Source organism: Podarcis pityusensis (assembly GCF_964106645.2).
Source record: "Podarcis pityusensis genome assembly, chromosome: 1".
NCBI lineage: Eukaryota > Metazoa > Chordata > Lepidosauria > Squamata > Lacertidae > Podarcis > Podarcis pityusensis.
The window spans coordinates 111,984,657-112,006,536 of NC_138028.1; the positions used below are offsets into that span (position 1 = coordinate 111,984,657).

Consider the following 21,880-nt stretch of genomic DNA (forward strand, 5'->3'; position numbering starts at 1 on the left):
TCCTGGGCGGCCTCGTCCTGCACCCAACCTGAGCTACGCCTCACTGCAGAGTAGCACATCTGATTCCAGATAATAACAACAACAGTAAATTAAACCACAATTTGCTGCCCTTTCACGACACCCGCCTCACTCAGCCTAATGGTTCTGGATGCAGTTACTTCTTTCCATCCTTTTTAAAAAGAATGATATTTAGTCAGCAAAGTATTTATAAGACAGCAAAGACCCAAAATTTCATCCCTTGCTTTAATGAAAACATATCTGTACACAAGTAGCTGGGTAGCCAACTGGTAAAGTAAGGAGGACGGTAGTGATACAAATTCTCCTTTCTGTATCTCCACTTCCATACAGTGTAGATTCTTTACTTACCAGTCTTCCCCAACCTGGTTTTGGACTACAATTCCCATCAGCCCCAGCTAGCACAGTGGCTGGAGGCTGCGGAAAGCTAGTTCAGATATTCAGTTAGCATTGGTTGTTCACTTCTGCAAACACATGACAACAAACATTCCCTACCCCCAAAGGACCGAGTGTAGTGAGGCTGCATTTGCCTTTTCCTGCGTTTTCTTTTCCTGATTCAGCAGCACTGATGGTAATTTTTCTGTCACTTTCTGCAGCATCAGTATGAACAGCTTCCTGCACCCCCTAGCTGTTTTTATCAGTGTTCTTTGTTTTGAGAAAGGCATTGTGGCAGCTCCAGATGCCTTTTTAACGAGCAAGGGAAAAACTGCAGCTGACTTTTTCTCCATTTGAAAAATGGACCTATAGCTTGCTGGTGCAACACATGCCCTGCCTGATCCATTTATATTCATGTGCGCTGAATGGTTTGCAATGGAACTGTACATCCCATTGTCAAGATGCATCCAGACAGTTCAGCGTGCTGGAATGATTGCAATATGGATCAGCGTGCAAATCCATACATAGATCTGCATTGGCTTTGTGCGAAATTTCTCCCTTGTTTGATCGGTGGCGAATATAATTTCATAACTTGCTGAACCTCCAGTGGCACATGCAGTGCACTCATTTGCAGAACAGGTGTCATGGGTAAGATGGCCTTTCTTGATGGACACACACAGCCACCTTACAATGCTTCCTTCGTGTTTATGGATATGTGGACACCTGCGTTTAGATATTTCCATGATCACAACTGTGAAATGAGGAATAGTAGGTCATGCCAGTGGATGCCACTGTTTGCCCAGAGCGCCAAGTGGAAGCTGTTAGGATATTTCCGTTCCTCCTTAAAAAGGGAGCAGGCTGTTGTGTGTCAGGGAGTTTCCGTTTTGTATATAGCTTTTGTATCTGTCTGTTGCCTCGACGCGAAGGCAGGCAGTCATGTTTTTCCTTTTTTCAGACCAACGCTGAATAAAGTTGTAAATATGCTCTTCTGGGTGCATCTTCTGTTGCGGAGTCTGCTGCAAGGGTGTGCATGAGTCCTGGAATGTGTCTGAGGCTCGTGTCGCTAACTGTCTGATGCTGTCCTACGAGAGACCGATGGATCGTCTGGAGATGCCTGTCTCCCTGGCAGTATCCCAACAACAGGTGGACCGGGGGCTGCAGATCTGCAGTTGTTGACTTCACTGGTGTCACAGGTATGTTGCCTAATAATCCAGACATATAAATACTTCGGCAAAACTTTAGTTGATTAAAAAAAACAAAACCAGGTTTTGAGCACTCTCCCAACAGCATCACTGTTTGAGTAGATGTTGCCTTTCTTCGTACCACAGCGAGTTTAATGACTGATGTCACAAGCTGGCAAGCAGGGTGGTGGTGCGCTTTCTCCTGCACATTTGCAATAGCAGAGTGAATGTGTAACATAAAGATTATTGACATGTTCATCCTTGGTCTTATCACATCCCCAAGTAAATTACATTGATTGTGTCATGGAGTAAGTGTGAAAGCTCAGCTGATAGGTGCCCCAGTGGTAACCAGTTTGTAGTATGCCCCTTGCTGGGCCATCAGTTCTTCATGAGTGCCCTTTTCAACGATCACTCCTTGCGACATGACAGCTATGATATCAGAATGCTGAATGGTAGAAAGGCGGTGAGCTATGACGATGCACGTTCGGCCTTCTCTAGCTTTATCCAGTGCAGCCTGCACAGTCTGAAGACAAGGGAGAAAGTAACAAAGTAAAGGTAGTAAAGGCAACTTCCTGCAGAGTATCTCAATGTTGCTCCTGGCAATTGCATTCTAATCTGGTCATTCACATAATTACTTTATATATATATATGTAACCAAATAAGTCCTTTCTCCCCCGAGGTAGTGCTCAGCCTTTTGGGCTTGCTGATCGTAAGGTCAGTGGTTTGAATCTGCACGACGGGGTGAGCTCCCATTGCTCTGTCCCAGTTCCTGCCAACCTAGCAGTTCAGAAGCATACCAGCACAAGTAGATAAATAGGTACCACTGTGGTGGGAAGGTAAACAGCATTTCTGTGTGCTCTGGCACTCATCATGGTGTCCTGTGCACCAGAAGCAGTTTAGTTATGCTGGCCACATGACCCGGAAAAGCTGTCTGCGGTTAAACATCAGCTCCCTTGGCCTGAAAGCGGATATTAGCGCCACACCCCAGCTTTGACTGGACTTAACAACCCAGGGGTCCTTTACCTTTTACCTTTACATTCAAGCATTCAGTCTAATTATTAAGAAAGTCATCGCATGATCATCGCATGAATGTATGGGAGAGGAAAGAACCAAAGAAATGTTTCTGCACCCTGTGATTCACAATTGAGAGAGCAGCTCTTTTGCATCCTATTCATTTGTTATCTTTGAGGCATGATTGATGCTACAGAACCATTCCTTCACAGCTGGCCTTAAGATACGGTATGGGATTCAGTCATGGTGAAATAGCTTTGCCCCAACAACCAAGGAGCAAAGCGTAAATTTACAGTGAAGAAGGTTGGTAAGAAAGTTCTGCTTGCAAAGTTTCATCTGTGAGGATGACTTACTCGTCATCAAAAGGTTAATATGCAAGTATGAATTGCCCTACTTGCGCTATGTTGTTGTTTCTTAGTCCACGTGGTTTACTCTCCCTCCTGTTTACCTGTTCACTTTCGGTATCCAGAGCAGATGTTGCTTCATCCAGTAGTAAGATCTTGGGATCTCGGATGATGGCTCGGGCGATAGCGATGCGCTGCTTTTGCCCACGAGAGAGCAGTGATCCCTGAGAGCCAACGTTAGTTTTGTATTGCTGGAAAACATACATTGGCTGAATTTTAAGCAACTCCTTTTACCATCAGAAATATGCACAGTGCTGCAGTACTGGAAGAAAATAATGGTGCTGCTTGTGGAGGCAATGTGGCATGAAACAACTCTTATTCGTGTTTTATTGGTGATATGAACTACCCTTGGGATATGAAAACTTTCTCAGGGCAGAGAGTAATCCACGTTTTATCCCCACAATAAACCTGTGAAGTAACTGAGAGATGGCAACTGGACCAAGGTCAGCCAGTGAACTTTATGGATGAGAAGGGATTTGAACCCGGGTTTCCTCGCTTTTAGTCCAACAACTCTAACTGCTACACCACACTGGCTGTTCAAAAGTGAGCTGCTGTTCATGAGCATATTATAGCATGTGCATAGCTGCATCTAGGAAAATGGCTGAGATTCTGTGACTCACACACCATGGATTCCTTATTTAGCCACCGTTCCCTTTCACAACACTGAACACTAGTGAAGAAAAAGATGCTTACGTCAGGAAGCGATATGACGAAGTCATGCAGCTGGGCCTTCTTAGCTGCTGCTATCACTTCTTCCATAGAAATCTCTCTGGTGTTATCGCCGTATTTTATATTGTCAGCAATGCTACAGCCAAACAGCACAGGTTCCTGGGACACTATCCCAATTTTAGATCTCAGAAAGCGGACATTTACTTTCTTGCTGTCATGTCCATCTATCAACTGCACAGGAAAAAAAACCAGAAAAGACAAAATATTTATTTATGGACTATTGGCGCCGTCGTAAGGGAACCTCAGTTTTAAATTTTAAGTTAAGCTTACACTGAACTTACTAAACTTTAAATAATTTTCACATGAATCTATGCTGAATGCTTAAACCCCTTTAAGTAAAATTATATTTGAAGTATCTCTTCATTCCAGTGCTGTTTAGAACTAGCCTTATAAAAGAGTGCCTGAATTCAGTTGGGTAACTTATTTTGAATGCATTTAGATGAACCACTTGTTTGGTAGATTTCATGCAAATAAGTCCACTTACTTTAAATGGTCAGGCGGCATTGCAGCCTGGAGACGGCCCCATGCCAGCCATCTGGAGGCCAGTTTGGGAGGACTGCAGGCCTGCCTGTGGATTGGCCAATGGTAGGCAGGCTGGATATGGGGATTCCCCAGGGGGCGGGACCAACCAGCTGGTGACCACTGAGGGGTTGCTTCTATCCGACACCCAGATGGGGGCTAGAGCCATAGAACTTCTCCAGTGGTGACCCTTTGGGGGGGGGATACTCTTATTTGATGTAGGCCATAGGGCCTCCACCCCCACCCCGTGGTGTAGTTTACCCTTAGATACACTCCCAGCAGATGGACTGGAGTTAAATAAACAACTTCACCCAATGCCTATGCCAAAACCTCACATATGTAACCAATAAAGTTGTGGCCTTTTTGAACCCAAAGACTCTATATGCTGCTTGGTCACGGGGTCTTGGCACTCAAGCTTTCATCCTCATTATCAGCTGTCATTCTGATACAAGGTAAGTTTATTATATGGAATTTACCAAGCAAATTGTTCTCCAAATTCATGTGAAATATGTTACACAAATGAGTTCAGTGGAACTCGGGTTACCTAGTTAAGAAAATGTCTGTTTGTCATAGCTAATAGATGTACAGGTTTCACGTAAATTTACCTTTACGTTTTACACATTCATAGCCTCTCTTTACTTTTTTTTAAAAAAGGGATGTCTGTGTAATTTCATTTATCGGAAGCAGGGCCAGCCTATGCATTAAGTAGAGCGAGGCACCCACGTCAGGCAGAGGTTGCCAGCATTTTATTTTTATTTTTTTCATATAATTTTTATTAAATTTTCAATATACATTCCACCAAAATTTAACATCCGCTTCTATCATCTACATCTTTTAGACTTCCCTCAGCATGTCTGACAATTTTCCGTATTATCACTTCTACTCACATTTCTCAATTTTATATTGCACTCTGACAATCTTAATCTTATCATATTTTTGAGGTTGCCAGCATTTTAGTGTGCATTTCTCTTAATATACACATTTCTGAATGCAATCATAACACATTTTATACACAAGTTTTATGCGCATATTTTATAGACGTATATGCAATTTTGATCTGGAACCCATGGGGAAAGTGTCAAGCCTGTTCGAAAGCTACCAGACCACGGACAGCACTGAGTGAGCAGTTTGCACCAACAGATGTTGGAAGCAGACTGAGTGAAGCCTTTTAGGCGTCTGTTTCCAGATTGCATCCTCCTGGCTCTACCCCCAGAAAGGGCCAATGCTCTGGCTTGAAGACAGGCACTCCTCTTTTATTCCATGACCTCCCACCTGATGTATTCCTTGCACTGCAAGCTGGGTGATTTGCAGTGAGATGCACCTGCTCCCTTAGGGGGAAATGTCCACCAGAGTCCAGGCTCTGACCCCATAAGCACTGATGGTCTGGGAGGTTCCCCTAGGAGTTCTCATCCAACCACTTCATGCACTGAAACCAGAACTGGCTGCTTCTGCATCCTCCAACTGCTGGGTTCAGGGGGTCGTGATGGGAGAACTGTGGGTTTGCTTTATAACAACTCTTCGGCGCTCTTTTACTATGTATGAAAGCAGAGAAGGCTACATACCACTCTTCCTTCCTCAGGGTCATAAAAACGTTCCAGAAGTTGGACACTGGTACTTTTGCCACATCCACTACTTCCAACAAAGGCAAGGGTCTGTCCAGATTTCACAGACACCGAAAGACCATTTAGCACTTGGACGTTGGGACGAGAGGGATATGTGAACTTGCAGTTCAAGAATTCAATGCTTCCACGAAAGTTATCCTGATTATACAAAGGGAGAGAGAGAGAGAGAGAGAGAGAGAGAGAGAGAGAGAGAGAGAATGTTCTGCGTGTGGTTGAACTGAATTCACAAATGACTCTTATGGAAGTATTGATTACTATTACCACTATTCCTATAACTGTCACGATCAATTACCCTTTTAAAACCGATTAACCATGTAGCTCTTAAATGATAAGCAGATGGAATCTAAATCAATTTGCATGTTGCAAAACCTCACTGAGTAAGGAGACAGTTGCACCTTAGTGTGGGAACATACAAGACATTGGTTAAAAGGAGAAAAATCTACCACTTTGTGGTAGAAGGAAATAACCTCATGCATATTTCAATCAGATTTGCAACATTTGCAACATTGACACTGCAATAAAAAAAACCCCAGGCCCCAGGCTGCAAAAATATAACACGTTCAGTACAGTGTGGAAGGTTTAAAAGACATGTTGACAATGATTACAGCTGACCTCTACCAACTTCTGTTGTTTCCTGCGGTTCTTACCTAAGAGACAATGTCACAGCACCAGCATCACTGAGAAAAGTAAACCATTTGCTCATTTTCCATGTAAACTAAGAGCTTTAAGTCTCTTTCCCATCAAATTAGGCACAAGGAAGTGGGAGTCAGCATGTGTGCAACCTGCACAGGTTGCTGGAGCTGATGGAAGTTGTGGTCCAAATCATTTGGAGAGCGCTAGTTTGGCAAAGCCTGCTAACAATCCTGAGTCCTGGAGCTTTGGTTTGCTGTTACCCAAATTATTAATCTGGAGACACACTGAACCTGTGAGATTGAGTTGAATAACTGCACTGATTGATCAACTGGCAACAGATTTACGTAAATCATTTAATCCCTTTGATTTCAGCGCATCTGCTCTAACACTGAATAGCACCCGCTTTGTTCAAATGGGGCTTACTCATATAAGTGTGCATAGGACTGCTGCCTGGGACTTGCCCCCACAAATACCACTACTTTTAAAAATATATTCCATGTCATTTCTGAGTCAGACACTCCTCAGAATGAACCTAGCGTAATGTACCTAGCGCAATAGGAAGGAAAGTGGTTTTCACATTACTTTTATGTGTATGATGGCTGAAATAATTCTGAAGCAGCAGTGTCCGGTTCCTGAAGATGCTGAACCAAAAAGAAGAGCCAATGAAGCAACAGGGGCTGGTGTATCAAGGGAAGCTTCCTTGTACTGTATGGCCCAATATCAGAGAAGTCCACTCTCTCCTATCGTTCATTCTGCGGGGTGAGCTATATCACTGAGGTTTCCGTTCTGTACATGTTGTGAAACCATTCTAACAGCCGCCAGTTTACAAATTCATGAATCTAGATGAACTGCTTTGTGCATTTTTTTTAGTGAGTCATTTGTGCCTCATTTGTTAAAGAACAGCCAACTTTCAATAGCCAAAGGAAGTGGCGCAGGATTCCTAATACACCTTTCTCTGCAAGTATTGCCTAAGTTCCTCATATTTGCACCATTACAAAATGAGGCACAGTAAATTCACTGACGTGCAGGTGTCCATTACATATCCAGCATTACAGTCTGTGGCTTGTACAGAGTTCTGAAGGGCAAAATAAAGTGATTGCTGTTACCAGGCAACACCAGGCCCTTCATTTGATAAATTTGCCTTCATCAAGAAATATTGTATTCACACACATTCTCTCTCTCTCTCTCTCTCTCTCTCTCTCTCTCTCTCTCTCTCTCGCCAGTGTGGTGTAGTGGTTAAGAGCGGTAGACTCGTAATCTGGGTAACCGGGTTTGCATCTGGGTGACCTTGGGCCAGTCACACTTCTTTGAAGTCTCTCAGCCCCACTCACCTCACAGAATGTTTGTTGTGGGGAAGGAAGGGAAAAGAGAATGTTAACCGCTTTGAGTCTCCTTCGGGTAGTGATAAAGTGGGATATCAAATCCAAAGTCTTCTTCTTCTCCCCCCCCCCCCTCTCTCTCTGTGTGTGTGTCTATAGTGATACCTTCCACTTTTCTTTTGTGGAATCAAAGTGACCAACTGTGGGCTGCTTTGCACGTCATGGCTTACCATGTACGAGCAGACAGCTCACACTTCATTCCTCCCTTAGCTCTTGTGGCAGCAACAAGCCAGAATCCTTGGCTTAGAGTTGATGTCTGGGTCCAGGTACTGTGGTTTGTTTTCTCTCAAACAAGACATGATCAGGAAGCCGAGAACGAGCCCTAGCTTCAAACCATGCTTTGGTGTGTGTGACTTGACACAACCCCAAGCCTGCTTTGGGTATGCTAAGCTAAGGACCATGGCTTGTTGCTCCACTTGCGCCAAGGAGGAATGAAGTGGGAGCCAGGCCTTATGCGTCAGAATGGCACCACACACACAAACACACATAAGAGGGAGGTATTAGTAGGTTCTGGGGAGCCCCAAGGTTTGCACAAGTGCAAAAACCCTTACAGGGAAAACCCCAAAAGGGTGGGAGGGGCTGCAAAAATAGCCCCAAGAAGGCTGAGCACGCGCAGCAGCCACAAAATGCTGATTGACTGGTTTGGTTGGGCGGGAATGACAGAAAACCAGGTGGAAGAGCAATGGAATAGAGTATTCTGAACCTCCACATTTTGCAACATTTTGTCTCAGGTACGACTTTTAATTAATATTGAAGAAAGACACCACTTAATGCCAAATCAATACTTCACTCACACATATTCAAGTCATTGTGTGATGGCTGCAGTAAGCAGGTGGCAAACATGGTGAGCCCATAATCTACTCTGCTGAAGAGTTATTATGTGGTGTGAACTTTCACTAGGAAGCTAAGTAAAATTCTGTGGAGCTGCTCAGTTCCTGGCTTTGTTTCAGGTGGAAACATTTCCCACAAGTTCTAAATGGCCTGAAGAGTTGTCCATGCATGCTGGCTGTGACTATCCAGGGATCTAGACAGGGTACATACCCAGAGAATGGAAGGAAATGAACTGGGGACCCTCTGCATTCAAAGCAAATGCTCTGCGATGGCCACTGAGTCTCAGCCCTCCCCCCATGCCAGTGCTATAGCAGGTACATGGCTATGCTGGCACTGGGTTCACAAGGGTGCTCAAAGCACAGCTGCTTCCCCTTCTTCCTAGGAAAGATTTCCTAACAGACCACATTTTTTGCAGACAAAGAAAAAGGAAACCCACAATTGCTGCCTGTTAAACCAGGAGGTTTGACGATATTATTCCTCCTTAGTCGCTACCATCTGGTTGTTTGTTTTTTAATTCTGGGTTTTTTTATGTTGTTGGTTTAGTTTCTAATCGGTTTTAATCACACCGCCTATTTTTCACAAGGTGCCTTGAGGACCTTAGAAATGTGTCTAACTTTCAGAACATCAGTGCTCACAGAAGACTGCAAGAACAATAGTATGTTGGGAGGACTTAACAAGGGGCTAAGATTGGAGGGACAAAGAGCATATAAATCTTGAGACGGGGAGAAATTTATCAGATGAGTTACCAGGAATCATCACTTAAAGAATTCCTTCTTCTAAAGCTGAGAGCACAATGAAAAGTTGGGCCACATTCATGGTGCCTGGGGTATGTGCACTAACTTTATTCAAACTACAATTGACCCCAAATTGCCTTACCCTGGGCACGTATTATTTGTTCAAGCCAATGTGGTTTTCTTTAATCAAGCATACTCTGTGCCCTCAAGGTATCAGCAGACCTTGTATTGCTCTAATTTTATGTTCTTGACACACTATAATCTTCTTTGCTCCAGTACAGAAGAGGGAACTGGATGACCTTCGGATGCTACAATTATGTGATTCTAATAACATGAATTTCTGCTCTTACCCATTTTTCTCCAGCATCACTGTAAACACTGATTTGGGGAACACGATCCACCAGCTGAAAAAAGCGAGCTGCGGCTATTTTTGCTTTGGCATAATTTGGCGTATAGGAGGATGCTCTTCCTAATGCAGTTCCACTGGTCACAATAGCAGAAATCACCCTGAAATCAAGAAGGAAAGACGTCAGCTTACATGATACTTAGGAAGAAGAGCTCAAGGTCTACTATTCTGTTTCCATCAGTGGCCTGCCAACTATGTCAAGCAAGGCTGGAAGGCAACAGCCTCCCCCCTCCCCATGGTTGGTCTCCAATAACTTATATATCCAGAGATATACTGTCTCTTAACATTGAGTTGTCATTCAGTTTTATCATGCCCACAAATGTGTCTGTTGAGAATGCACGATCAACTAACAGGTTCTATTTGGGAAAGATAATTTGTGTGGGTGTGTTTCTGTTCCTTTACCTAAACACATAGCTGTAGTGAAGTCCTTCCTTGTCAACTAAAAATCCTCCATACCGATAGGAGACCGAATTGGCTATAAACAGAATACTCTGTGCAAAACCAAAGCAGAATCCATAAACATTTGCTTTTTTGACTGCTGCTCTGTAAGGGACTTCCAGCTCTTTCTCATATGCTTCAATAAATTTTTTCTCCTTCCCAATTCCTGCGACAGTCCTGATGTTTGCAAGTGCTTCATTGGAAATCTGTTGAAAAGAAATAGAAATGGAGGAGTAGCAAAGATCTGTTAGATGTCAGTGTGAGAGATATGGGCCATACATCTGGTGAGCTGCTGTATCTCTATATCTATCTATCTATCTATCTATCTATCTATCTATCTATCTATCTTTCATCTATCACCTACCTACCTACCTGCCTACCTATTATCTATCTATCTATCTATCTATCTATCTATCTATCTATCTATCTATCTATCTTCTATCTATCATCTATCTATCTATCTATCTATCTATCTATCTATCTATCTATCATCTATCTATCTATCATCTGTCTATCTATCTATCTATCTATCTATCTATAGTTTTAAAGTGTAAGTTTGGTTTCCACACCAGTTTACTAAGAATCTCTAGTTTTGAACTGATTCAGTTGAACTTACCAAGGTCAGGCCAATGGAGACACTCTAGGCCCTCATACCCAAATCAGCTCCTCAGCCTGAGGAACTTGCCTCATTGAATAGCCACACAGACTTACTTTGCTTTTGACCATGTGCTCCACCTCTGGCCCTTGCCTGTCTATCTCCGCCAACAGCCTGTCTTTGATCATATCCTTGAATTCTGTCTCTCTGATCCTTTGCTGCTACCATTGGAACCTGACTACTAGCATATATTTGCCCATGTTCTTGCCTTCTGGTCCTCTTACTGCAGCTAATTTCAGAATCTGACCAAGGCCTGACCCCAGGTTTCCTAATCTAATAATTGTTTTTTACTGTACTGGTGACTTTTCCAATATTGGGCAAGAAACAATTCCTGGCATGGGTTCTCATATCTGGGCGAGGGTGATGCTGTCTACATAAGCATCTTAAGTACACATTGACAATAGAGCTAAACGAACAAATGGCTTGTCTTAGCTTGTTCTGCTCCTATTCTTTATCACATTCTTAAGTTGCTGGTAATAGCTATGGACAGACACCGTTCTCTCGTTGTATGCTTTTACGTCATTTGTTCTGCATAGCTATACTGTCGCTTTCAGTCTTATTATCAAACTTTTAGCAGCTTTGGCTGATTCTCTGGCTGCATCCCTAACTGGAGAAAGAAAGCAGACGTAGTCCTGGTTACATCCGGATTAGACTACTGTAACACACTCTACACAGGGCTGCCTTTTGCAGACAGTTCAGAAGCCTCAGCTGGTGCCAACTGAAGTTGCTTGTGGAGGCTAAGGAAATATGTAAGATCGATTGTGTACCAGCTACACTGGCTGCCAGTACATGCCAAGGCCCACTTAAAGCACACACCCCTTCGTGATTTGGATGCGCATATATGCAATGCCAAATGTGTCTTTCAACTCTATCCAACCAATTGCAACCAGAAGCTAAACACTTTATTTACCCTCACACTGCCCTTCTGAGAAGAAAAATCAGGCTTCCAAGGAACAGAGACTTTAAAATACTGCTTGACAAGTAGCAGGGGGCGGGGGAGGCGGCCATTTCAACCCTACATGACTATGCCAGGTCCAAAATGCCTGTTATCATTGACAACACTGGATGATTGCATTGTTACTCACCATCTCATTTAATCTTAAATGATGTGCTTTTTTGTAGTTGTTTTAAACATTACCTTCCCAGTTGCTTCCAATGCTTGTTTGTCCTGAGAGGCAAACCCTGTTAGCATCTGAGACTGCACCACACCAGATAAAGCCAGGAATGGCAAGAAGCAGATGATGACCAAGCTGAGCTTCCAACTGAAGTAGAAAGCAATAACAATGGCCACCCCAATGTTGGTGACAGAGTTCACAATCATTCCGATCTGGCTGCCAGTTGCCTTAAAACAAGCAAAAGGGGGAAAAAAGAAAGAAAGAAAAAAGATCACCAACACACTCTCCCACATTAAGCACTGGGACACTTTTTGCTACCTCAAAGCTGTGAAGGAAGGAGAGCTATTGTTTAACTTGCAGCTCCTATTGCCAAGGAGAAGCAAAGAGTTAGAAGGGATTTTGGAGGTAGCCACCTTCTCTGTGCAGGATCTGCAGTGCAGCCTCTCTGATAGATAGCCATTCAGATAATAATATCAATAATAATAATAATAATAATAATAATAACAACAATATATTATTTATACCCCGCCCATCTGGCTGGGTTTCCCAAGCCACTCTGAGTGGCTTCCAACAGAATATTAAAATACAATAACCTATTAAACATTAAAAGCTTCCCTAAAAGTCTGGTAGTTGTTTTTCTCTTTGACATCTGGTGGGAGGGCGTGCCACAGGGTGGGTGCCACTACCGAGAAGGCCCTCTGCCTGGTTCCCTGTAACCAGGCTGTAACCAGGATGTTGAAACACCTCCAGTGAAGGCAGTCTGAGGCAGTCTGTCCCACTGCCAAACAGCTCTTTCCATTACAAAGTTTCTCCTGGAAATTTTATCCAAAATCTATTTCCCTGAAGTGTTCTAGACCCACCTTCAGGAACAAAGAGACTGAGCAAGGATGTGTTGCCAAAGCACCTCTTTTTCCTGCCTATGTTACTGAAAAAAAAGCCTTTGGCACTCCTAATTGTGAAAACAGGCCCATCAGCAACACACTCATGGAGAGGGTCTGAAATGGCTAAGCCGCCCTCGTGGCTGCAATGTGCTTTGTTCATTTTCCCCAGTTTGTAGCAACCTTCCAAGAAGTGGCATATGGGAAGATAAGTTGGGTCCAAAGTGTGAATTATGGATTTGAAAGGAATTCCCATTTATGCTGTCTGCTCCTCTCGTTTAGGCCTCTATCTCAACCGCTTCAGACTGCAGGTGGGGGCTCAAATGAGGGAACAGCTTTACACCCCCATCGCCTCTGTACATGGGAAATTGAACCTTAGGGGGAAGAGTCCTAGACTGTTCCTTGATGTGCTTGGTTTTTTGTGTAGGAATCTTTGAATTTAATCTGTGAAGAATCATTCCATCATGTAAGCCTGCACTTGGGAACGAAATGGTACAACTGAGACACAGCTTTATCATTTCAGTGAGAACTAGGCCTTATAGTTTTGGCTGAAAGTTGAATGCTAAAAGATGCTCCAGTGTAAAAAAAAAAAATGTTAAGGTGTGAAATAGCCATTTTTTCTCCTTAAAATCACCTTACCAGCAGCTTTCATTTCTATGGAGTTTCAGAGGCATGTTTGCGTGTCGAGGTCCCCAAGCCACCCCCTAAATAAATCACAATTCACACAGAATTTTTTATTTAAGGTTTTTGGTATAATTTTGGCCACAACTTTATTGAAATACATAATGTGAGTGGTTGCTTAGACATGGGTTACGACTATCTGTCCCCCGCCCCGGGACAGAACTGACTTCTGGAAACCTGCGAAAGTCAGTAAGGGAAAACATTTTGGGGAGAGAATGGGGCTGGGCACCACACCCTCACCCCTCCCCGCATGCTCCCAGGGGCTTGTGTGGCCCAAGCCCCTTGCCAGGGATTCGGACAAAAGCATGGTGAGCCCCTGGATTCCTTTAACGGAATTCCCTTGCAGCAGCAGCACTGGAGGGCCAGGCACAGCCAACCCTTACCCCTCCACCAACCAAATTTTAACGAATGCCTAACCACAGCCTTACAAGTTGTGACAATTTGCTATGCAGTAGGCAAAAACCAAATGACACCAGCCAATCTGCCAAATGGACAAAATTTCTACCAGGCCCCTGCCCCAAAAGCAGACGACCCCATGACAGGCATAGCAAGGTCAAACGCAACAGCCCTAAATTAGGGAGGGTGGGCGGGCAATCCGATGCACACAGCAAAAAAGGCCGCACCACGCTGCATGCAGAGAATATCTAACCTTTGGGCCAACTCACTAAATGGTAACATCAAAATCTCCCCAACAACCCAAAATAGCCCAATCACAGTCATGGCCATCCAAATGGTCCCGCCCAGCAACCAAGAGGGGGTGTCTTGCTAGACCCCAACGCAACATGTGCTCTCCATGAAGAAGAACATGCTTTATCCAATAAACCCATGACAATAATTATCTTGTCTCAATTTCACTGAGTGGATGCCCAGCTGATGTGGCAATATCTGAAGTGCGTTAGCTACTTTTATATAAAATCTCTTACCCCTTGAACCTGAGAGGCATCAGTTGCTAGTCTTGTGGTCAAAGCCCCTGGGCTGTTCCTGTGGTCATCAAACCAACCAATTTCTTCACCTAGCATGGCCTCGAAGCCAACCTTCCTTAGCCGTCTTGTAAGCAGCTCACCAGACTTTGCAAATGTATATCCCTGAAATGCATTTAAAGAATGTGTAAGTCTAGACATGCCAGCCACAAGGCACCTAAAAACGAGAAAAGAAAAGCAACGGAACAGCCAATCTTAATGGTCATTTACCTGTAAAAACTGTGTAAAAAATGATATAACTCCAACCAATACAAAGAGCAGGCAGATGCCGTTGATCTGTAATCTTTGTTCTTCTTCATCCAGGATAGAAAAGGTCTTTTGGGAAAGAAAAGAAAGGGCCATAATATTAAGTGCCAACTAAAACAGTATAATTTTATTATCTATTTAGGCAATTTATACACGGCTTCATTATAATCATCTCTAAGCAGTGAACTGAGAGTCTCTACTTCAGAATTCATGTCACATGATTGCAATGATATTGGAAATCATAGGATCATGCAATCTAGCCCATGGGTAGCCTGCAGATGTTATTGGACTCCAACTTACAGCCTGCATGGCCAGTGGCCATGGCTGTTGTGAGTTGTAGGGGGTCATTGTATTGGGTACCCCTGATTTAGCCCATTTTGGTTTTACAGTTGCCTTGAGTATTGCTCATGTGAGATTTCAATGGAGTGCTGCAAGCAAATTTTGCCCCCTAGTACAGCACTTCTTAAAGGACAGCATGACCATAGCCTCACATCAGTGAAGGTTTATTGATTTAAATGGTGCTACGATTGAATTTCCCCAAATGTAAACAATAAGCTATAGATTTTTTTTTATAAGGGACGTTTCCTCTACCTAAGTACAGCTTGGTACTAAAAAAATAAAGAGGTGCCAGGCCTTAAATCTGTCGGGAGGAGAAGCCATTCTCTCTAATCAGAAATGTATTTGGTTCTACTATAGTGGATCAGACAAAGTGAATATTGTTTTTCTATCTTTCTCTTAACCTCTTTTCTGTTTTTTCTTTCTTTTTCCTTCTCTATCTCTCCCCCTCCCCATATTTCTGTGTTTTTATTCTATCTCTATAAAAGTCTTGGTTTGGTAAAAAAATGGGGAAATGTATAAAATTTTGTATTTTTCTCTATACGCTTTCATAAAATTTATTTTTTTTTAATGAAATGTATTTGTTTCATATAGAATAATTATCCTACTTTTCTTTATGTAGTTCGAGGCGATAAATAGCATAATTATAATAAAACACTATTAAAACCATTAAGAAATAGGAAGTGTTGAGAATATCAGGCCAGCAAATTAAACTGTGTTTCAGTAGTTGCTGCAGGGAAGTATCCCATTTAAATGGTGTGTGCGCTATTCATAACTGATGGCACTATGTTTAATACCTGGGTTTCAAAAACAAAGGATTAATCCGCACCAAGAAACTAGAGAACTTGGACCCAACTGAAGTACAAACAAATCACTGACGTGGGGGGAAAAACCACACAAAAATCTTCCATGCAGCTTTTAAGAGGCATAAGGGACTAATAACCAGAGGAGAACAATGGCAAGTAGCGAGTCTTTGAAAAAGTCAGGTTTTAAAAGCCCTTCAATCCACTAATAAGTCTTCAGAGAAGGAGCAGAAGGCTCAGCAAGTCCCACTGCCTCTTTTTTGGTAAGCATTTATTTAAAACGTTCCCCTAATCCTCATAAAGTCAGCTGCAATCACATGCTCACTGGGAAATGTAAAACTAAATGTGTGTGTGTGTCAAAACTCAAATGGAAAAACAGGAAGTTTTCTGCTTTCTTATAAACATGCCCAAAGCCCCACATCCGTGTCATTAAGAGACACTATAATCAGTGTGCCTTCAAGGGAGGGCATAGATCCTGTTTGTTAACTCTTTGGGACATTTGTTTTAGAGGTCAACAAGCTACCTGTTATCTTTGGCAGAATGGGAAAAGTAGCCAAAAGGAAAAAGTATGAGCGCTCAAAGAGGGGTCATTCTTTATGCTCATTAAATCCATCCCTCCCCACCCCCCATGTCTTTCGGACAAGTTTTTTGAGCCACCAGTTCACAGGCATGTTGACAACAACAGACTTAAACACTAACTTTTAAAGCAATTGCTCTCAAGCTATAAATGCTGATCTCTGAAGTTTGATCTTCCAGACTTGCTAACTAACTTTTACACTATCGCCAGGTCATGAAACACGTGCTTGTGTTCCCGTTTGATGTTTGTCTATACAGGGCAAATCTTAGTAAGTCAACTAATCTGTAAAAACTAAGTTGAGCAGAAGCAATTCCCACACCAGCTGGATTCTAGTCTTCAAGTTTGCCCCCTTAAAAGGGGGGGATCTGCCTTGGAACTAAACATTATAGGTAGAGGAAACCTTGGACTCAGCTACTTTAGTCAAGGAACAACGTTCTAAATGCATTATAAATATGCAGCACCAGATTGAGCCAGAGAAGGGGGGGTGGGGGATTCTAAGCAATTTTCCATAGCTTTTTTTCCTTTCGTTATAAAGATTTAATTTCTGACTTATTTATAGCATTTCCCCCCTGTGTGTAGATCCATCCCTTGTGTCTGTAGCAAGTAGATGGATCAGGACACAAGTTTTGGCCCCATTGTTAGAGGCAGTATGCTCTGGATGCCCGTGGTTGTGAACCACAAGTAGTTATCTATTGCACTCAAATCCAGTGGGTGTCCTTCCCAATAGGCATCTATGAAAACAGAATGCTGGGCTAGTTGAGGTGTTTAGACTTGATATCCCGCCTTTCACTCCCCTTAAGGAGTCTCAAAGCAGCTAACAATCTCCTTTTCCTTCCTCCCCCACAACAAACACTCTGTGAGGTGAGTGGGGCTGAGAGACTTCGGAGAAGTGTGACTGGCCCAAGGTCACCCAGCAGCTGCTTGTGGAGGAGCGAAGACACAAACCCGGTTCCCCAGATTACGAGTCCACCGCTCTTAACCACTACACCACACTGGCTCTCAGTTGGCAGAGGGAGCGTGTTCTATTTTGCTACCTAAGGTGAAACAGGAAGGTGCCACCCACTACCCCTCCACCAAATCTTCGTTCGCCAGGGCTGCTCAGTGTGTGGTTTCCTGGTTCTGTCAAGATCTCACAAGAGAGCTATAAGATCCCAGAAACCACAGCTGCTTATTGCTTCTGCAGTGGCAATGATGGCGGCGGGGCACCCCTGCCACAGGTGTTCTGCAGATGGCCAATGTGCTTCATTTTTCTAGGAAATGGGATTAGCTGACTCCCAAAAGGAGATGCTTTGTTCACAATAAAACAGAGCAGTGGAATAAATTTTGGCTGTCTTCGCATTAACTTTCAACCAATACTGCTGCCCAAAGTCGATCAACGTTGAGTTTAAGTGACTATAAAATGCATGGTGCAAAAAGGGAGCAATATATGCATTTGCTTTCTAAAAGCATATAATGCCTTCATGGGAGTCTGTCAGCATGCCTGTTTTGTTGTTTTGATAAAACCATGCAAAGGGGTTGTTCAAAGCCTTTGTGGCTTTAGTGCCGGTGAATTTAATTCACCACCAGCACTGGCTATTGTGTCTGTGAGTTTACTGTCTAATAATAAAATGCCTCCATACTTCAGTCAGGTAGGAAAGGGATAAAGTATTTTTTGGAATATTGTAAATGTATAAAAGCAGACCCTTATTATATTTCTCACTTCTTTATAGAATCATAGAATTGTAGAGTTGGAAGGGAGCATGAGGGAGCATGAGGGCTATCTAGCCCAACCCCTGGCAATACAGGAATCTTTCACCTAATGTAAGACTCGAACCCAGGACCCTGAGATTAAGAGTTTCATGCTCTAATGACTGAGCTATTTATGATTACTAGAATGCCATGGAATGGGACAATTTATCAAGGGGAAGAGGGCATATAATTATTCTTCACTTTTCAGATTTAAGGTTGCAGTCCAATGCACTGTTTTATGGGGAGATGTCTCCGTGAACTCAGGGGAATTTGCCAAACAAACAAGACTCAGAGTCTTCTACTTGTTTCTCTTGAAAGTAGCCATTGGTGTGAGGTGGAGGGATGCTCCAAGCTTAATCAAATTAACAGTACTGAGGTATGGGGGAAGAGAGGTACCTGAATTATGCCTGTCTCCCCCTCTCCACTCCCAGCAGGGCCAGTTGCAGGATGAGTGTGTGTGTGTGTGTGTGTGTGTGTGTGTGATTTCAATCTAGAAATGTATGGAAGACAAGGCTGGACACCCACCCCCCAGTGCTGCTGCTCAAATAACTGCTTTAAAGGAGAAAGAAAAATGAAACCCTTTGGAGATCTGAAATATCTCCTTTATCACCATAGTGCCTACATATATGAAAATATGTCCCCCTCCTAGAATGCATGAAACTGGCTCTTAATGCAAGACCCCAAACCCCCCTGCTCATCTCCAGAGTACTGGTGTTTATGGGTCTGTTGAGGAAACAGTCATGTCTTTTTTTGCAACTGACTCAACCCACAAGTTTCAATCATACATTCTCCAACAGTTTACAAAACTGTTGGTGGGCCTGTCATTGTAACAGAAGACCCTCCTTCCCAAGATAGACCTCTCCCCACCACCACCAATGAATTCCAGAGCACCCCCAGAAGCCTATGAACCTCAAGATTCTGGAATGCAGCTGCCCGGTCCTTGGAGTCTGCTGGGAGAGCCAATTGTCAACAGTCCCCTTCCCCAACCTGGTGTTCTGCATGGGAATTGGGCAAATGACCACGAATGTTCAAAAACTACTAAAAGCAGCAAGCCAAAATGTTGGAAATGAAGTAATAAGGACTGCTTGGCACACTGTTGGCACGCAGTTGTCCTGCATAATACAAGGGTAGTGAAAAACCATATTCAATACAAGAAGGAGGAAATTGGTCATGACCTACTCCAAGAATCTGACTGAAAAGCAAGGCATAGAGTGGGTTGACTGCCCCGTTGAAGCCTGCTCCAAGGGATCCAATCAGCATGTAGGGCCATTCAGCAGCATTGTATTTCAGAATTCTGGTAACATTAGCAGGCTTCACTTCTTCCACTTTTACAGCCGTTGGCTCCTAAAAGAGAAAACGGGCAAATATGTTGATATTCTTCTTTCCGTGCTGCCCAGTAGAAACTTTGAGGAAGGGTTATACAGCGAGCTTTTCAAGAGGACCAGAGAAAGGAAACAAAATGGATGTTTTTGTCAAATAATGACCTTCTTAAATGGACTGCCATCTTCTTCATACTGCCTGGTGCTATAGATATGCTCCGAATGGTTCTGGGCAACTGACATTGGGTGGTCCGGTACTATATTTGACAACTGAGATCTGGAACGCTGTCGAAGGGAAGCTCTATGAAAGAATAAGGAGAAAAGGTGAAGTCTTAGGAACAGCAGTTTAAGGAGTTTGCATCTAGCGTTATTACTTATCACGATCATAGTTTACGGAAATACTATACCTATATCCTGAGATTTATGGCACAAAGCTTGACATGTTTGCTCAGAAGTAAGTCCCGCTGAGTTCAAAGGGGAAACTTCCAAATAACGGCTCCCCCAGACAACCTATTCACAGTATTAAGCCTTCATCCCGATTTGTTTGCACAAAACTTAAAAATCAATCAACCAATCAATCAATCAATCAATTATTATTAATTAACAAGCCTTCTGCTCCTGTCCCTTTGCCAGTTCAAAGAATACCCATTCTCAATGGTGGGCTGATTCTCATTAAAAAAATAAAACTGCCAGGTCAAACTCCAAAAGAAACTGGTTGCTGCCTGTCATATTGGGAGCCTGTCGATTGGGAGCCGCCCAGAGTGGCTGGGGAAACTCAGCCAGATGGGCGGGGTATAAATAATAAATTATTATTACTATTATTATTATTATTATTATTATTATCATCATCATCATCATCATCATCATATATCTAGGGGTGCTACATCCTTTTCCCTCACCTGAAGCAAAACAGGAACGTGCTGTTACAATGCTGCATTGTGTTGTGTTTTGTCCCCCACTGAAAGGCTTACCTCAAGCTGTCCCGATAACTTCCCCTGACGAAAGACTGCGTTTTCTCAAGATTTGGTTCGGCTGCTGTAAAACAAAGCCAAAGAAGCCCATCAGAAAGTGAGATCATCCATTCCATTCTTATATTTTGGTATGTGTTTACAGTGTATAAAGCAAACCCGTTACAAGGCTGAAAGTTTTTGCTTCATGGTGGTTTGCTAAATATTCTACCTGAAGCACAGCAATTCTCTTTAGTTCAAAAAAGCGTGAGCTTAACTTAAAGTACACTTCTTTGGCAGAGCAGCTTTTTAAGGGTCCTGGATGTGCTCCTTTAGCAGCCCATCAGTTGTCCACACATGGTCCTATGACCCCATGTTGAGCTGTATGGCAATCACTGGATTTGCAAAAGGAAGCTATGAAGAACAATGCTCTTTGCATGTACAAAGCACAGACCACTAGCACATGAAAGGTCTTGAGCAGCTGCCACACTAAGAATAGAAGCGAGCAGACATAGGAGCCAACTCCTAGGGGTCAATGTCCCTTTGCCCACCCTAAACTATTTGAAGCCCCCCCCCCCCCAAGTTGAGACAGGCATTGCCAGTCAAATGGTGTGCATACATTGTGTCTTGTGATCTATTATGTGGGGTGGGGCTTACCTGCCCTCCCCCCAATATTTTATTCGAGTTGGCACACCTGCGAGCAGAAAAGCTACATGTTTTTGTTGGGGTGTACCACTTCAAGCGGGATGGGGGTAGCGCTGTGGGTTAAACCACAGAGCCTAGGGCTTGCCGATCAGAAGGTCGGTGGTTCGGATCCCTGCTACGGGCTGAGCTCCTGTTGCTTGGTCCCTGCTCCTGCCAACCTAGCAGTTTGAAAGCACGTCAGAGTGCAAGTAGATAAATAGGTACCGCTCTGGCGGGAAGGTAAACAGTGTTTCTGTGCGCTGCTCTGGTTCGCCAGAAGCGGCTTAGTCATGCTGGCCACATGACCAGCTGTATGCCGGCTCCCTCGGCCAATAAAGCGAGATGAGCGGAACAACCCCAGAGTCGGTCACGACTGGACCTAATGGTCAGGGGTACCTTTACCTTTACCATTACCACTTCAAGCTACAAGGGGTAGCTTGCATATTCGAATATTCCCTCACCTCAAATTATCACTGCAAATACACAGCTAGAATGTCAGGATATGAAAGCTAAATTATAACCATTTTATCCTGATGTACTGATTTTACAGATACAGATATGTTTCATTCCGAGCAGAATTCAAGCATGCAGTCTCCCCTCCTACACTCTGAAATGGTGAATCGCAGCACAAATTGCACTCTGTCTTTAGTTTAT

The 21,880-nt window shown here is 43.4% G+C and overlaps 1 protein-coding gene across 4 annotated transcripts in view; it reads right to left on the reverse strand.

Moving 5' to 3' along the window:
• Window positions 1-229: 229 nt before the first annotated feature.
• Window positions 230-21,880, reverse strand: part of ABCB11 (ATP binding cassette subfamily B member 11) — an 80,171-nt gene continuing 58,520 nt past the window's right edge. For all 4 annotated transcript variants that reach the window (XM_081023368.1, XM_081023366.1, XM_081023367.1 and 1 more), the window contains 12 exons: window positions 20,567-20,630; window positions 19,761-19,896; window positions 19,456-19,620; window positions 14,797-14,901; window positions 14,530-14,691; window positions 12,071-12,274; window positions 10,242-10,483; window positions 9,784-9,940; window positions 5,797-5,994; window positions 3,680-3,886; window positions 3,031-3,177; window positions 230-2,094 (listed from right to left, as the gene is read on the reverse strand). In XM_081023368.1, the coding sequence (XP_080879494.1) occupies window positions 1,894-2,094; window positions 3,031-3,177; window positions 3,680-3,886; window positions 5,797-5,994; window positions 9,784-9,940; window positions 10,242-10,483; window positions 12,071-12,274; window positions 14,530-14,691; window positions 14,797-14,901; window positions 19,456-19,620; window positions 19,761-19,896; window positions 20,567-20,630 (1,988 nt within the window). In that variant the 3' untranslated portion in view covers window positions 230-1,893. The remainder of the gene's footprint in view (window positions 2,095-3,030; window positions 3,178-3,679; window positions 3,887-5,796; window positions 5,995-9,783; window positions 9,941-10,241; window positions 10,484-12,070; window positions 12,275-14,529; window positions 14,692-14,796; window positions 14,902-19,455; window positions 19,621-19,760; window positions 19,897-20,566; window positions 20,631-21,880) is intronic.